Source organism: Plectrocnemia conspersa, unplaced genomic scaffold, assembly GCF_051122295.1.
Source record: "Plectrocnemia conspersa isolate PC_06_02 unplaced genomic scaffold, ASM5112229v1 ptg000006l, whole genome shotgun sequence".
Lineage (NCBI taxonomy): Eukaryota > Metazoa > Arthropoda > Insecta > Trichoptera > Polycentropodidae > Plectrocnemia > Plectrocnemia conspersa.
In genome coordinates, this window is record NW_028277170.1 from 20,170,423 (window position 1) to 20,190,110 (window position 19,688).

The window sequence follows — 19,688 nt, forward strand, 5'->3', positions numbered from 1 at the left end:
AAAGATTTTTGTTATCTATTCGCGATTTTATCGTTAGCGTAAATAGATTTATGGGATATCATTCGTATTGATGATAAAGAGAAACAGCCAAATTTCTCTAAGAAACTCCAGCTTAAATTATGGATGGAACTACATAATATTGATTTAATAATAAAAGGACGGAATAGCGTAGTCCATAACGTCTCAGACTAGTAACTCTGAGGTTACAGGTTCGAGCCCCTACAGCGGCACTCAAATGTTTATTTATAAAAATGCGCTTTTATTAAAAAAAACTGGCTCTAGCCGTGACATCTATTGATTATAAATTGTATAGTACATAATAATTCAAAATTAATAATAGAGATGTCACCAATTCTGCTGTTAATACTTTGTAAATTTATTATGTATGATTGACTTACTCAATTGGTACTGATTTGCCCGTTGTAACGCATCGGGCTTACGCCTTGCATGTTACAACGAAAGATTTAATTAAAATAAATATTATTTATGTGGTCAATATGATATGATAACGTATAAATAGTTTTCTCGGTTTCAAGAATTACTTGCACACCAAGAATCGTTAGTATATATATTTTTATAAAAAAAATTTTAGGCCTTTCAAATTATGTTTAAATATAAATCTTAATGGTCATTATAAATTAGTGTATTTTAAATATTTGATTTTCATTTCTTAATTCTTGAAAATTATGCTTTGGTACAAATCTTAAGAGTCGCGTCGACGCGTGTACTAAAAAAAGCTTCGCTTCAAAGCATCATTTTATGAACAAATTTATTAATATGAATCAGTTTAGTGCGCGTTTTTTTATCGTGCGGCAGCAGGAACGCATACTAGAAAGCAGGTCGCATTAATCAGTCCGTAAAACTTACAATTAATATATATATTTTTATTAAAAAAAATGTCTTAATCCTTTCAAATTATGTTTAAATACAAATCTTAATGGTCATGTTTAAGAGCTTACTAAAAAGAACCGCATTGAAGTACTATTTTGACTATACTATACTGTAGCATTAATCAGTTTGTGAAACTTACGATTAATGCTTAAGAAATTAATAAATAAAAACCATTCCATTTTATTGAAATTACTAATCAAGTTCTAATTTTTCAAAAGCACATTCGTTTTTATCTTGAGATGTCTCCTCTATACTGTTGATATTAAAATATACACTATTTCATACTTATTCTGTCGTTAATGAAGCTGTTTCAGAGAAGCATTAAATTTTTTTTTATTGAATACGCATTAGGCAAAACCCTACCACAAATAAATAAAAGCCATTTCATAAATTACACAAATATCGAAACATTGCGAAGTAAATCAAAAGCCAGATACATATAATGTGCTAATGAGGTACTTTATTTTTCATTTTTATTTAATTTATTAGCAATTATTGTTTATGTCAAAATATAAAATGCAAGGTATGTTCGGAAAGAAAAAATATTGAAATTATTTCTTTTTTCATTATTCAAAATAGTTCATCAGTGACACAAAATGGAATATTTTCATGTTTTACGTATTACTTAAAAATGAGCTTTATTAGACTACTTTTTCAAGCTTTGTGAAAATGTCTTTCAACTTACTTTTAATTTGATATTTTCCTATAATGATCGCAGTTCGTTAGGAATCACCATTTAAATAGTACTTTGGTGTTTCTGGGGCGCTGTTTAAATAATTATTTTGAAGCAACGTTGCGCATAATTTTAATAGCAAGCCGTTGAATTTATTGAAAATCCAATTTAGATGCCATTTTGCTACATGCATCACGTATATTTATGCCAGTTGAACGCATGCAGCCTTTTGCAGGGAACTTTTATATATGTATGTATGTGCAATAGTTGAAAAGTTTGCGTACCACTGGTTACTGTGCAGCGATGTGGGTTGCATATAATAAGGATCCTAGAGTGTAGGGTACATGAGAATACGTGCTCACATGTGCTTAAAGAAAATTACATTAATAATGCGATTAAATCTAGAAACGCGTAAAGTGTGCGCAGGTTTAATACAATTTTATAAATAAGATTATAAAGTTGAGCTTCTAATAATATAATAGACTTATATACAATGCTACACAGACGAGAGGTAATGCGCGAGCAACGAAAATAAAGCTGATAGCATTAGAAATTGTTAAAATATCATTAAATATATTATAAGTAAATTTGTTAGGTTTCAGTATAGTCTTTTATAAAGTAAGATATTCTGCTGCATAATATTTTTTTTTTTTTTTTTGTAATAGTCCGCCAAAATTACTTATTATAACTAAAAAAAATCAGACTGTAGGATATTAAAAGAAATGGTGAAATTCAGATCTTAATAGTATTTCGCATTTATATATATAATTGTGAAATACTATACCCTAATAAATGTGTTATATAAAAAATCGTGAAAATATAAATAAAAAACAGAATAAGCTTGTTGTTTTTTTAATAATTTTTTATTAATTTTTTGGTATACTGTCAAATAATGACTTGCGGGTGGACGGAGACAATTTTCTCCATTCCATCTGCAATTTTAATTTTTGGTTCGCTATTGGGCAACATTTTATTTTAATTATGCACATAAATGCTCTATATAATTCAAATCTAGCCAGTGGTCACCAACATACGGTCCGCGGGCCGAATCCGGCCCGCCAAAGATTTTCATCCCGCCCTCCAAAAATTCATGATTTCTGCATATAAATAATTAATATAGGATATATTAATTCCATAGAATTTGTTTACTTGGTTGTGAATTCACGGCAGCTATATTTCATTTCAAATAAGTGGACCTAAAATTTTGTTAAAAAATATTTTTTATAAGACCAAAACTTTGAAATTAAAAATGTTAGCAATAAATAGAAGAGACGACAAATGCACCTATTGTTCCTTTGACAACAATCGAATTAAAAAAATTACAAATCACGAGATCAAATTAAAGACAATGCAGCTCAAAAATCTGAGATGATGTCCTTAATATAGAACGTCGAAATATCGGCAAAAGAGATGAGAGGAGAATCATGGCAATGAGAATTCTATTTCTTGTCTGTTATTCTCTCATAATATGATACTGTGATAATATATTTTTTTTTATATTAATGTGCGCAAATTTTTGTTTGCAAATCACCGAACCTTTTTTATATGTATACTCCTCACACATACATTTATAAAAAAAAAGTTACGGTTGGACATAAAAGAATGTTGTCATTGTGAAATGTTTGTTAATAAAAATAATGAATCGCCTTTGGGTAGAAAAATATGATATAATACATATGTATACTACATTGTATAATATGAGCCCTGGGCAAACCACCCTCTTATTAAGCGCTTAAAAATAAATCTCCATTTTATGTCATTTAAATAAAACAAACAATAAAATATTTTCCGTTTTTTGGACATGAAAGTATCGGCAAATAAAATAAGCGTAAATCATTTTAATCAACGTATTAATCAATCAGCTTTTTTATACTATTGATATAAAAGTTTTTTTTGATGTACCTAATATTAATAGTTATCAGGTCAACAATTGTGTGCTTCCATTGTTTATAATTTCATAGTACGTTATGTGTATTACCATTTCTATTTATAAGTAAATATTATTCGAAATATTCTAATAGAGATTTTCTCTACCTTTACTCGTTCATTATTGACTATATTATAGTCTCGTCTCAATCAGGATAGAGTAGAATAGCAGCATTATATTTAATAAAGGTTTTCCTATTAAAATAATTGTTATATAATAGTTGTTATCATATTTGATTAATACCGTTAAATATGTATTACTAAACAACAAAAAAATAGTCTATTTCAAGCAGCTTTTCATTTTGATTATATTATTAAAAAGATTAGCTATGAACAAATTATAAAAATCTGTAAGTTGTGTAATCAAAACAAGAAGTTTACCACTAGCTTTTAATTTGTCGGGACCAACCCTTGAGCGTGAGACTAACTTGTCGCAAATACTTGTAAAAGCCTAATTAAACTAATTGCTATAAGTGTTTGCGACTTGCAAAACAAGTATTAGTCACGTCGGCGTTATACAAGTGTACGTGCCGATCAACTATTTTTGAGCAGATATGGCCACTTGAAAATTAATTCAAGTAAATGCCAATCGCTGTCTATATAGACAAAAAAATGCCTAGCTAAATAACAAATAATTTAAGTAACACAGTCTGTTTCCGCCCCGAAGTTTTACATTGGTCAAACGGTTGAGTGTAGGAAAGAGCTAATAAATTCCAGTATCTATATAAGCACAAACATAATCGCGGCTCTTACGTTAACAATATACTTCAATTTGCAACTTTGTTAATCAGTTACATTGACTCAAAACATAAGAGAGCTTAACAAAATTTCTACAATAATCAAGGGAGCTGCCGTTTTTAATTTAACGCTGAAATCTAAAAGTTAAAGCCAATCTTTTGAAAGATTAGGTGTCTAGATTTAAATGTATCTGTACTATTACACACATTTTACGTAGTTACAACAGTTTCAATGATTAGGTGTAAGTCATAATTTTAATGAATATCTTAATAAAATTAAACTACTTAGCAAAACAATGAAAGGTTGCTTAAAATATAATTTTATTAAAACAAGGGGAAGAACAAATTAATATTGTATCCTACAGGACTGATGAATATCTTATCATTTATGTGAAAATATTAGAAAAAATAATTGAACCCTATCTTGTACCACATAAACAATTTGGGTTCGGTACCTCACTGTCGTGAGGTACCGAAGCTAGCAAGTGTGCGTATACCGAACCCCAAACTTTTTGGGTTTTAAATATTATTTTTGCTTCGTTTTGTGTTTTTTTTATCTATTTTTAAATTCAATGGTTGAAATTTGATATTAAAACTATTGTGATTTACAATATAAATAGAAAAAAATCGTATGCGGTTGATCCTAGTGTATTTTTTAGTATTACCGCGTTATTGCGTAAATTTTCGCACTAAATAGACAAATATTTAAGATACAATTGGTTCAAATGGTTCAATCTAAATTAAACTACAAAAAAAAACATTTACAATTCATTTGACAATAAATTTACAACTTAGCTACATATTTCCAAAAAAAATTATTAAAGCTATTTAATGATAAAACTAAATATTGTGTATCATTTTTCAAAATTAGGTTTACAGTTTAAATAAATAATAATTATAAATATGTATTTATTATTATTATTATTATTTATTAAATTTTCTGTTGCAACCTGACAGGTATAATCCCAATGCGTTACAACGGGGAAAATCTGTACCATCTGAGTAAGTCAATAAAATATAGTGAAAGTCTGGGAATCGGTTACATCTATATATATATATATATATATACATATATATATATATATATATATATATATATATATATATATATACATAATAATTATAATTATTAATACATATATATATATATATATATATATATATATATATATATATATATATATATATATATATATATATTAATAATTATAATTATTATGTGTAAAATAATTTACAACCAATAGATATGACTACAGCTTGGGCCGTTCTTTTAATATTTGCGCATTTTTATAAATAAAAAATCGAGTGCCGCTGCCGGGGTTAGAACCTGTAACCTCAGAGTTAATAGTTTGAGACGTTACTGACTACGCTAAACCGTCTTAATAAAATATATAAACACATAAAATACGTAATATTCGTTTTGTGTCGTTTTATTTAGCGTATAATGTTCTATAAAAAAAAATCATAGATCTAAAAATGCAGGACAACATATTATCAATCTAAATTCCCATAGTTTGTCACATTATAAGTTGAAGGACGATTTTATTGATTTGCTTTGTAGAGAAATATATATTGAAATGCAATAAGCAAACACTTAATTAGTTATCAAAGCTAATAGGATAATCACTTCGTTTCCTCCATAGAATTTACAGATTAGAAAACACGTTGATTAACAAATATCTTAAACGCGTACCTCTCCTTTAAGTATTTTCCAACTATTTGTAAAACCACTGAAAAACCTTATATTTCGATTAGTTTATTATCGGCATTTAATGACATATTATTAAGCGTTCAAATTAAAGTTTATGAAATTTAATTCTTAATGAACAGTTTGACAACACATTAATTTAATATTTTTGAGTATTTTACAACTGTCTGGAAAACTGTTGAATTAAACTGATATAAAAACCGATAAGGATCCTACAAATCTGATTACTAATCGCCTAATCAGTTTATTTCCATAATTTCGAAAAATATTTACAAATAAATAAATTTGGCATTTAATAAATAATATATAAATATAGAATAAATGCCAAAAGCTTCAACAGCGAATATAATTTTATTGCATATTATTGACTGAATATATATTTTTTTCACTGCTTGACACGCCTTAAATGTTTTTTTCCACATATTTTCGATTATCAGTATCACGTGGTAAATTTTCATAAAACTGGATTGCTACTGGAAAATATTTCTAAGCACACATTGCTTAATGATTATTGACATATTTTTTGTGTTAGACTAAACGTATTGATATTAATCGCTATAATAATGGCTGTTTGATAGATTTAATTTTATCAAAAGCCGAGTGAACTGTGCCTGATCCCTTTGTGATCGTTCAAAATGCTTATAAGCAAACACACTGTTCACAGCTTCCCATCGAAGCAATATACTAGAAACGGATGCGGATATAACAGCCGGATGAAAGCCGATTTGACATTGCAAGCCGCATGATATAATAGTTTACCTATACTCTATTTGAAATATATGCAATATATGTAATGGTATTTTTGAATTTATAATATTTATATCCCTTAAATATATCGTAGTACAATTTAACTCTATACAACCCTAAAGGATTATCAAATCTATGTATTTACTTGGCTCTTAATCTTGAACACTAAGCGAACTTTCAAGCCGATTATCTCGAACGATGGTATTTTAGGGTAAGATCCTAATACTCTTTACACCCCATATCATAATACAGGGATGGCACAGTAATGGCATTAAATTTTATTTTAGAGTTTTTCGATTAGTTAAATTTAGACGATCATTATTTTTTTTTACAATTTTTATTTATATTAAAATGTTTTTGTTTTTTAACAATAACAATTTCGAAACAATAGACAGAAAAATAATGTTAAAGAAATTGGAGAGTATAGGTATAAGTGATATAGTTTTAAGATGGTTTAATAATTACTTATATAAAAGAAAACAAAAAGTTAAAATAAATAATGTATATTCTGAAGAGAAATTAGTGTCTTATGGAGTACCACAAGGGTCTAAATTGGGACCATTGTTATTTGTTTTGTATATTAATGATATAGTTAATAACGTGAAAAAATGTAAAATTCATCTATTTGCGGATGACACATTAATGTATTGCATAGGTGATAACATTAAAGAAATTGTAAATAATTTAAATAATGAATTAAGTATATTAGAAATATGGTTAAAGAATAATGTACTTAAATTAAATGAGAATAAAACTAAATGTATGTTTATTAATTATAAAAATGTGTTAGATAATAGTACCAAAATAGTAATAAATAACTCTAGTATAGAAATAGTGGATAATATAAAATATTTAGGAGTAATTGTTGATACAAAATTAAATTTTAAGGAACATTGTAATTACATATTAAAAAAAATTAGTAGAAAAATAAGTTTATTATCTAGATTAAGAAATATATTAAGTATAAATACAAAAAAAATAATTTATAATAGTATAATATTGCCCCATTTTAATTATTGTGCAACACTATTAAATATGTTAAATAAATTAGATAAACAAATGTTGCAAAAATTACAAAATAGGGCAATGAGAGTAATTTTAAATAAAAATAGATTAACTAATTGTAAAAGTATGATTGATAGATTAGAATGGTTGAATGTTCAAGAAATATTGAGTATGAATGTTTTAGTATTTATATATAAGTTAGAAAATAATATATTACCAAAATATTTTAATAAGTATTTAATAAGAAATAAAGATGTTCATAAATATAATACTAGAAATAGAGAAAATTTAAAGAAAATTAAGTATAAGAAAACGAGTACGGCTAGGGGAATTATGTACGGAGGTTTTGATTTATATAATCGGCCACCATACGTTACAGTTTGTAACGTATGGTGGCCGATTGTCAAAGGAATATTTTACCCCTTCGGGGGTTCCTCAAGGATCCAATCTGGGACCTCTGCTTTTTGTGTTATTTATTAATGACATAAATACTGCAATTAAACATTCAAGTTTTCTTCTGTACGCAGATGATTTAAAATTATATAAATGCATTCGATCTGTTGCGGACTCCTTCTCTCTACAAAGTGATTTAGACTCTCTGTGTAGATGGGCTTCCGTTAACCGTCTGCCCTTTAGTGTCGGAAAGTGCCATACTGTGTCATTTTCTCGATCCCGTTCGCCATCAGCTTATTTCTACCATCTCGGTGGTAACATTTTGACTAGAGAAACTTCCATTAAAGATCTCGGAATCACTTTCGAGAGCAAATGGAGGTTCTCTCTACACATACACGACGTCTGTGATAAATCTTCCAAGATGCTCGGCTTTGTTATAAGGAATGCCTTTCACTTTGACGATCCGTCAGTTATTCGCATCCTCTATGACACCTTAGTTCGTAGCATTCTTGAATCGGGATCTATAATTTGGAATCCCCGAATAGCCAAATATTCCCTTTTAGTGGAAAAAATTCAAAAAAGGTATTTAAGATACCTTTACAAAAGGACATTTGGTTATTATCCGTACTTATATCCCAGCGCCTTTCTTTTAGGAGCGTTGGGATATGATTCGCTGAGTTCTCGCAGAAAGCTGTATATCGCTAAGCATTTTTTTAAATTACTAAAAGGTGCTGTCGACAATCCAGCTATTCTCGAGGAATTCCAGTTTTGGGTTCCTGAACATTTTCGAGAATCACGATCGAGACCTCTTTTGATGACCGTTAGGGCTAGGACATCCGCACTTGCCGACTCGCCTATGGCTGTGGCCATCCGGCTCCTTAATACGCTGGCATTACATATTGACCTATTTAATGTCAGCTACGAGGAGCTGATCCGGTTTATTTCATTTAATTTTAATATTTTATAATTTTTTTGTTATGTTTAAGTATTTTTATATTTATGTATATATACTTTTTTTTTATGTTTTATAAATTTAAAATTTGTTTTCGACCATCGTGGCGCATTGGGGTAACCTGTTAGGCCACGATGGTCTTAATTTAATCTAAAATAAATAAATAAATAAAATAAATATAATAGTCTTCCAAGAGAAATCCGAAACAGCAAAAATATAACGGGTTTCATAAATGGAATAAAAAAACACCTTCGTACATATAGAAATAAATTATAATATTAAGACTTTATTATTGTATATTTTCATTTTTTCTTTCTGTTATGTATTTTTTATATATTTTTATATATGTTTACTAAATTTGTTAGATGTAAAGATTAGCTATTAAGCTAAAAAAAAAAAAAAAATAAAAAAAAAAAAAAAAAAAAAACAAGGATCTACATAAATAATAACTTTTCGATGTATACACTCCATTGTAGCATTATATATTTGGCCCCCTTATAAACCTTTATACTACAATAAACAAATCGCTATGTGCGTAACTGATAAAGCGACTTCAAACACAAGCTTCTGTGATAAAAATGAAAATTTTATCTGAAAAAAAAACATAAATAAAACAGCATTGCCTATAATCGTTGACGCGCCCTTGTAATTTATTTGTCTGCAATGGTACTATTTTTTTGTAAATAGAATATGACGCTCCGTAGCTAATTTAGTTTTATGGCACACGAAAATCGTAAAAAGGAAATTGGAAAATCGACGGAGAAACATCAATTAGAGTGCCCCTCTGGGCGGTCGTTGTTCGCAACCAGAGGTTGGGAACCGTTCGCGACAATAGATAAAAAGTTAATTGTATATGTTAAGTGAGTCTGCTTAATCACAGGTTCCTGCCGCCAGGTGGCATAATTCTAAGAGGCCGTCTCTATATAAATACTGTATTGTGTGTAGTATATTAGGGTAAAATTAAAATACATGAGCTAAACCAGCTGTTAGGTGTATACTATTATTTATAAATACATGGTTAGTTATCCGATGTTATTTGATGTATTTATATATCCGCATGGGCGTGAGCTTTTGCAAATAGAAGCTATGTTGCATTTAAATGATATTTATGGGGTAATTCTGATACTAAAGAAAGTATTGAGGCATTGATTGGTAAGAATAGACAATAATTATATTAAAAAAAATTGCCATCAAACTAAATGTATTTACATTTTAATGGTATTTTAATAGTCAGAGTTATTTTTTAGTATTATATAAAACAGATTCGATATTTTGATTTATTAGGTTTTTTTGAATAGGTAAATTTCAATAATATAAATCATTTTAAAAACATACTAATTATATACACTATATATTTTCATATTGATAATTTGTAATTAGCAGCAGTATGATAATTTAGGAAAAAAAACTATTTTTCTTTTTACAATTTAAGCGAAAGAAAAATAAATAATATAGTCAAAAAGATATTAAATTAAATGATAATTTGGGAATATGTCACTAAAGATTTAAAACTATTGATATGTTGTCTTTAAACTATAAAACAATATGTGCTTTTTTGGCATTTTTGTGTTTCAATATAAATTCAAAGTTAAACCTAGCACATTGTTTTTTTTCAAGCAATCTATCATAATACTTGTTTATGATAAATAAGATGAATCGCATTTTCTTGATTAAGAGTTTCTATTTCATTGTTATATTCCCACTATTTTGTATCAGCATTAGTATATTTATTATTTACGAATTTTCTCTTGTAACCGGTCAAAAAGTTTGGAATAAATAATTAAGGATTAAAAGTTAAACTTTTGCGCTCATCTATGGGGGCGACCCCCCAGTTTGTAAACTTGTCTAAAGAGATTATTATTTTAAACAAATTATAATTTCTTTACCTAAAAAATTGCTAGCTTTTATAACGCTCAAATTCCATATTACACTTTATTGATTATTTTAGTACTTTTATATGGTGGATCTTATTTTATAATATGTATCATTGATGTTAATAACTTATATGTGTGAATTTAAGGAAATAATAGGTGTCATTTATTATTATGAAAGAAGTAGACGATGAACTTATTAAGATATTACAGAAACTTTTTTTTTATATGCTTCTAACGAGCAATGGCAAAAAATATCTAGAGAGCTCTTATTTATAAAACATATATTGAAAACACTGCATATGTTTAGATTTTTTTGTGTAAAAATTATACATATTGTTTACTTAAAATGTTGTTAAGTTAAATTTACTTTACTTGCAATTGAATGTAAATAGTTAAGAGACATTTAATCGAAAACGTCAAAATATACGTGTATACGTTTTTACACTTGAAAATACATTTAGATTAGAACATATTCAACTTCTCAAAAAAATAACGATGTATTCTATATTTAAATCATGTTTTTTAGATAGAGTATCAAATAGATCGATTTAATCGTATATGGATATATGTATAATGGTGTGTTTTCAATCTCTCCTCTAGTACGTTTTTAATTATCTTCAGAGTACTAAATGATATTTTATCTTCTGCTACACTTACAGATAGAGGTTAAAAAATCGCTGTTTCAGTAATATGTTTAAAATATTTTTTTTGTAATTCTGCCAGGATTGTGAATACAATTTAGCAGTATTAGATTTTTACAATTTCGTCACTTATTTTATTTTAATATTTCTTTAGCAATAATTTTGCCTTAAAAATCTCTTAAGTTTTCATACTACATAAACGCAAAAGAAAATTTAATTTTTATTTGATAATTTTATTAAAAATATTCTTGTTCTTTTAATCGATGATTAATTTACAATTCTTAAATGATTTAATTTTTAGCTATGATTTTTTATACTTATCAAGAACTGATTTACATGTTTTTTTAACTCTTTGAGTAATGAGTTAATTTATAATATACACATTTGTTAATTTATTACTATATATTATACGTAGGAGTGTTATTTATTTATTATTATTTAATATTGCATTTATAGTAAATTATTATAAAAAAAATCAGTGATTCTCAATCTAGTATTGCTTTGATTTATTTTACTACTTTCTTGTATTATTATGTTTTAATCATTTATTTTAACATTTTTATAATATTAAATTTCGGTATTTATTTTACATATTTTTTATGTATTATTCGTCTTTTGTGGAATGTTTTTGAGGCTCTCAATACATTTTTATAAAATTATTATAAAATATTTTTTGTTATGTTAATTTATTTCGTACTTAAAAATTTATTATTATTATTATATTGCCAAAACTATACGGCACTCAGGTAGCAATGACGTGACGTAGGCTCACGTAATGACGGTGGATGGTGATAATGGAAAAAAATGATCAAGGCATATAAAACATCTTATCGATCTGGAATCAAATCAGCATTGTATCAAAATTTTTGGCCTTTTTATCATCCCCAATGATCGTGATTTATACAAACGAGCCACAAATATTGATAAATTAATTTTGTATTCCCATTAACTGTGCCGTAATTAAATAAGGTGATTATTACAAAAACTTTTAATTGAATAAGGAACTTCGTAGAATCAGCTCTTAACCCAATCACTGCAAAGGGGATATTAGTATTACAATCCTGATTTTGTTGTAAATGTTAATGCTCTATAAACATTTATGGCGTATAATAGAGAATTTATATTAAATAACTTTTTCATTACAAAGTTAATAATCGCTTTATCAGACATAAGCGTAGCATTTCTGCGAGTAAATCCTTTAAAACCAGTTTTCATTGTAGTGAGGAATAATAAAACATAAATAATAATATCGATATAAGCTTCTATACTGATGTTTCTCAAACTGTGTTCCTAAAATATATTAATGTATTAAGTTTCAATTGAAACAAATAAATATTAAACATGATCGAATTACAAATTCTTCTTAACGGTTATCATGATTTTTCCAACACCCTTTGGTCTACAATGCTACAATGTCAGTGTGATTCATTCAAACGAATTTTAATCCATTTTGGAAGCACCACATTTCGATTTACTTTCAAAAGCCACACAAAATTTTATTCCGTTTATGGCGATTCATATTTATAAATAAATTTTAAACATCAAGTACGATTTTGAGAAGCTTAAATCGCGTAGTTTCTCAATACCGAATTTAATTTCTGACTTTATATTAAGTGCTTAAACTAAATCTCTTTGCTCTCATTCGATTAATTTTCAAATTGTCGCCTAACCTTGACCGGATTGAAACTTTTTTCTTATTGAATCCCTTGCGGTTCAATTTATTTAATCACGAAAATATAGATTCTTGTCTATTATTTATATATTATTTATTTAAGGTACATCCTGTATCCGTTCCTGTCAATTATACAGAGTAATCCGATTCGAGTTTCCTATGTTCGCAACACTGTAAATCAGACAGCTGTCAATAATGACGCGTGTTCAATGTGTCAAACGCAGGGACGTCGTTTATTTTTTTTCAGGGAGGGCGGCAAAAGTTAGTTAGTCAGTGGTTGTTTTTTATTACATCGATTTCATTCACATTCATAGTATTTCTCCAATCAAATTCAAAGGGACGTCCCTATTTAGAATTCAAATTTAAATCAATAAACTCGTGCTGTTGCTGTCGCAGTGGAAACGCTCAATTATATAGCGTTAATTTAAAAACTTTTAATAACAATATTCCGACTTGCAATAAGTGAGAATCTAATAAATCATATTTAAACAAAATTTTGACCAATAGGAGAACGCAAAAAAACGATTTTCACTTCTCAGAAGTTAAAAATCCACATCAAAAGCAATAAAATCGTGTCGGTGTCATTGCAGTGGGAACGCTTGGTTATCTAGCATGCAAACTAAGACTTTTAATACCAATATTACGACTTATAATTAGTGAGAATCGAATGAAGCGTATCTAAGTTGAATTTTGATCAATAGAAGAGCGTAAAAATCAATTATCTTTTCTCAGAAATCTACGTCAAAAGCAATAAAATCGTGCCGTCGCTGTCGCAGTGAAAACACCAACACGATTTATTTGCTTTTGACGTGAATTTTTGCCTTCTGCGAAATGATAATTGTGGTTGCGCCCTCCTATTGACTAAAATTCAGTTTGAATATACGTTGACCAATGTTCTCATATCAGAAGTCCGTAGTAATATAAGTATGAATATTTTATATTTTTAAAACATAGTGTAATATCGAAGTGCAAATAATCATATGTTTAAACTTATTCTGCCGCTTATTTTCCCCTAAAATAAATATTTTAGACTTGACCCTTTAAAAATTATTAAACTATAATTAGTTTTATTAAGTAAGGTTTGGGTTTGAACAAAAAAGTGACGTTTCGCAACTTTGAAATTGAATTTTAGTGTAGCATATAATTTCACAAGCGCTTATCAGTTAAATTATATTTTCGCTAGTAAAAATATATATCTTCTAGTGCAAATGTATTTGGACTTCATCAGTGAAAATATAGCGTCATTGAAAAATACACATTTACTGTAACGTTTATACATCACATGTGAATAAATAATTAAAAGTATGTAAATATATATAAGCACTTGCCAGATAATTAAATTTTCACTGGTAAAAATATAGATCTACCAGTGAAAAGTTATTTTGATACAATTTAACTGAAATTACACTTTAAATAAATTAACTATGGTGTAGATCAAAAAATTCTGGTTTAGAATTTTTTGCTTATCTTTTTTTTCAGATTTTTTAAGAGGGGGGGGGCAAATGTTGGTCAGTCAATGGTCGTTTTTTTAATATTACAATTTCATTAAGATTCGTAGTATTTTATTGACTGAATTTTTTTGGCCAAATTAAATGGAGGCCAGCAATATCGTATTATTTAATGCCGTTGGAGCAACTAAAACCCAACATCCACCAAGTTAAAACCGAGAAAGATATCAACAATCAAAGGTCCAGAGGTTGCCATTTTACTGATATTATTTTTCATAATTAATGAAATACATAAAGTATTAGAATAATAAAAAAAATCTGAAGATATATTTATTTACATTCGTATGTTTTAAAAAAAAATCGGGACCTGAAGTTGGATCACCCTTTATAAATTATATCCATAAGCTTATTAATGTATTTAAAAAATTTACTAGGACTACTGTTAATTAAAATAAAACATTTGCAAAATAATAAATATATGACAATTGATTCGTCAAACTCTACAATTTTTATTATATGAAATTAAATTTGAACGATTTTTTTTGAAAAGGTTTACAACCACCGCCCCTTTTATAACGCTGCCTAAGTAAAGGCGGTTTCATGCCTAATATGTATACTTCTTGAAAGGTTTTGATATGGATCTGGGAAGGACAAAAAAATGTTTACAAATTGTTTATAAATTAACAACATGCATTATTTTTACACTCAGATAAGAAATCTTTCTGAATATGTAAATGCCAGTTATTTGAAAATATGCATACTTTCTCGGAAGATCGAAAGTATTTAAATGACCAACAATTTTTTGCGATTTTCTATTACTCTAACTGGATTCATGGGTCAATCTATTTCTTGCACTGTTTCGACACAAAAATGAGAATTTAATACAAATAATTTATTAAAAAACCTTTTGCGAGGAATGTCACTTACATTAATAAATAGCCTCAGGATTGATAGTAATAATATGATAAAAATATAGATATCGAATTTATAAACGCACGATACTATTATACAATTTATATGAATATACTGCTAAGTAACATCTTCACAGTGGGGAATCATTTTCAGATGTGACGCAAATTATTGTCAATATGTATGTTACGCCTGCGAATGACATTTATTACACCTGTGATTGACACAGAATTATGTTACGCCTAAATTAATATTATGGGTTTGTGTTTAATGTATATATATGTATATGTATTTATTTGCCGCAAGCATTTATGTACCAATCTGCGCTCTTAGTTATATTTTTATTGTAGAAATTATATGTGAATATAATATGAAAATGTAAATAGGTTGTCCATCGGTGCTTTGAGCTATGCAGTCGGAAGTACTTTGGTGGTATTGGCTCAACTTCCCGGGAGGGTACCCTGTCATCTGCAGGATCCTGTCAAAGCAGTCATCATATTGTTCTCGCTCTTGTACTATTTCTTTTTCTGCAAAAGGAGTGAGTATGCTTCGCGTCTTAATCGCCACCTCTCGCCTTTCCATTAAACTTTTGTAATTTGTTTGGTTTCCTTCGGTGATTAATTTTTTTTCAGTGCTGGGATTGAGAAAGTTGTTCGCTGCGTCGGTGCTGGCTGTGGGATTATTTATTGCTGCCGATTACGGTCTGTGTGACGAGTTCAAGTGTAGAGGAATGGTGGCGCATATTGGTAAGCATTTATTATATTTTTTTACTTACACTACTAATATATAAATATAAAAGCTTTTAATCATTTTTTTATTACGCCTATTATATTTATGTATATTTTTTTAAATCTCAAACTATTATTTCACTAAAAAAAAATAATATATGCCAATGACCTGGTACAACATAGCCCAGAAGCAAAAACTTTAATTAAAAAAAATAAAATAGACATTATTTATATTATTAAAAATCAATGTTCGTATGTGTGTTCTCTATAGACTCAAAAACTACTTGTCTGATTTTGCTGAAAAACTTACAGTTTGTTCCTATTAATGCAGGAAGTGTTTAGAGTGTAGTTTAAATAAAATCTGATAGGTTACTCTGCTGTTTTTATAGTGTTGTCTGGCTCAAACGCGCTCGCTATTTGACGCCATATATCATAATGTCACATCACCACCGCGTATTTTTATTTCAAACCCATAAATTAAGTTTTAGATGCTCATATCAATCGTATTTTTATTTGTTTAAGCATTAATTAATTTAGTTTTAAATACTCGCATCCTGTTACATATAACCAATAAATTAAATTTATATGCTCGCCGCCGTTTTAATTATTATTTAAATGTATCTCAAATTCTTGGTATAATGACATTATACACTTTCGTCTTCACGTAGGTCAAACCCGTGTAAAATATATATAAATACTTTGTAATAAATTTAATAGAACGTATATTTTATGAAATAATACATTTTTTGATATTCAATTGTTGAATATTAATTGTGATAATTGTTGTTGTTGTTGCATAGCAATGCGACCTTAACGACAAAATATCAATTGCATTGGATCGATCATTGTGTGATTTACGTGGAAACGAACAGCCATTTGGTGGTGCGCTAATATTATTAGCAGGTAATTTTCGTACCTGTTATACCACATTCAACACCTGCTAATGAACTGAATACGTGTATAAAAGCATCAAATTTGTGGAGATACGCGCGTGTTCAATTGCAAAACAATGCTTCTGCAAAATATTTTGCAAGACAATTATTGGATATTGGAAATGGATAGATTGATGAATCAACAGGCTGCATTTATTTTTCATTGTTGGTATTTAAAATTTATTATACATTTTTTTTTTAAATTAGTATACAAAAGTGCATTATATATTATTTTTATAGTCTTGTTTTAAATGACTTGCATTATAGGAAAAAAAATATAATTACTGGCGTTACTTCACATTAGACAGGCATATGTTAAAATGAGTCTAATTATTTTTTTATTAAGTAAAATTTTATTTTTTATAGTAAGCGCGCTTTTATTAAATATCGGTCTAAGTGCCACAATGGCTAAAAGCCCTTTAAAGCATACTATGAATTATGTTAATAGGCATAAACCCAATTATTTTACGCTTGTTTTCCAATTGCCGTTATTGCCCTCTTCATCTAAAAAAGATAGTGGAAAAGTTTTTCTACATTTTGTGGAAATAATTGCTTCTGTTTTAATTCGATTGATTTTTATTTTTCACTTCTTAAGATTTCATAAGATTTTTGTAATTAAAGTAGAATATTGCTTTTGAAATTAAACTAGAATATCGATATACAGTGAAATCTCTTTGTAATGAAAACCGAAATAACGAAATTCTTAATATAACTAATCCTCAATTTGTTTAAGACTGATCTCAGTATAACGAATTATTTTGATCCGAATTTAAGAATGACGTTACAACTTGACACAATATTTTTCCGAATTCAGTACGTCCTTGACTTGGCGAGTTTCGGATGTGTTCACAAGCTAAATTATAAGTGTTTCACCGACCCTCAAACTATTTTTATAAAACATTTTTTTAGCAAATTTTATTGTGTTTATTACAGTATTTTTAAACATTTTTTGAGAGGTTATTTTGATGCTGTAGTAATTACATTAAATATAACGAATTTTCAGTATAGCTTCACTATACTGAGATTTCGCTTTACTTTTTGGTTTATAGTAAATAAATAGATAATGTTATATAATAATTGTTGTTTAAAAATCAGTTTAACTTCTGTCTTGGGTAAATCACATTTTCCCAATAAATAAAACCAAGTCCTTTATAATTTTTTGCATTTTTTTATTTTCATGTCTGCCTTATATTTTAATCTGCAAAATTTAAAATTTATTTATTTAAAAAATATTTTTTATAAATTTCTTGCAATTTTATTTTCTGTTAAACCACTGCCCTCTTTTCATATCCAGAGAAGAGCTATTCTTATCTATCAGTGATTTTATCTCATGAATTCTTCAAGAAAGACACTAGCTTCACAAATATTTCACGCTAAATTCTCGTCATTCTATTTTTAATTAAGTCAGATTTAAATGAATTCACAGATTGTTCTTAATGCAATATGAAACTCTTCAGATTTCCATAAATTTTTTCCTGAATCATTATTTAATCTATTATTATCTTCGTATATTCATACCATTGAGTGGTGGCTGAATTAAAAACCATTGGCAGTACTAAATCGAGGAACTTCTTACTAACTACTTGAGTCACCAGTAGGATTTTCAATCGTATATTTGAATCATTCACCCGATTTTCTAATGTAATAATTACTTGAATATTCATTTATAGCTTTTCAAATAAAGTTCAAAACAAATCTTTAAATAAAACAATTCGTATACTTGAGCAATACCGATTTTTATCAATATACCCGAGTGACTAGTGCCGCTCTAAAAAGCATGGTCCTTTATGCGCCTGTATTTTATTTTGCAATGAGGAGCTCATTCTTAACAAAAATGCTTTTAAGCCTACAAAAAACATTAACGAACAGAATGTTTATCAACCGTATTTACTATGACAGAAATTCGCAGAATTTCTTAATTGAACGAAAAAAATGCAAGACAATAAAACGCTTTTTCTCAACAAAAAAAATGCTTTTACGTCTGTAAAAAACATTTATAAAAAAAAAATTATCGAAGTATCCACTATGACCGAAATTCGCAGAATTCGTTCATTGAAAGAAACAAAATGTTGGCAATGCTCACCTTTTATTATCGTTTAACGCTTATCTCAAAAAAACGTGTGCGTCAAAAATTGTTGTTTTAAGGCGAAAATATACCATTTTAATTTATTATTATTTAATTAGAGTTATTATTTAAAAATTGTTTGCCAGAATAATTAAGCTCTGGAATTTGTGTGTTACGTATGGCATCATATTCTAGAAAGAATATTTTATGTTCTTCACGTTATTTAGTAATACCATAAATCAGGCAAATCTCAATTTATATTCTGCTCTATGATATCTATTTCACTTCCACCTTTCAGTGATTTCTTAAGCATTTATGATGCTGTAGTTTCGTGGATAGATTCCATTATTATTATTCCACATCCTCATGGATTTATATGTACCATAT

General features: G+C 27.9%; 1 protein-coding gene across 1 annotated transcript in view; it reads left to right on the forward strand.

The window, feature by feature from the left end:
• The window catches only part of LOC148234466 (uncharacterized), a 97,541-nt gene that overhangs the window by 62,699 nt on the left and 15,154 nt on the right, over positions 1 to 19,688 (forward strand). The window contains exons 3-4 of the mRNA XM_088187439.1: positions 15,963 to 16,114; positions 16,209 to 16,322. Of these exons, the coding sequence (XP_088043565.1) occupies positions 15,963 to 16,114; positions 16,209 to 16,322 (266 nt within the window). The remainder of the gene's footprint in view (positions 1 to 15,962; positions 16,115 to 16,208; positions 16,323 to 19,688) is intronic.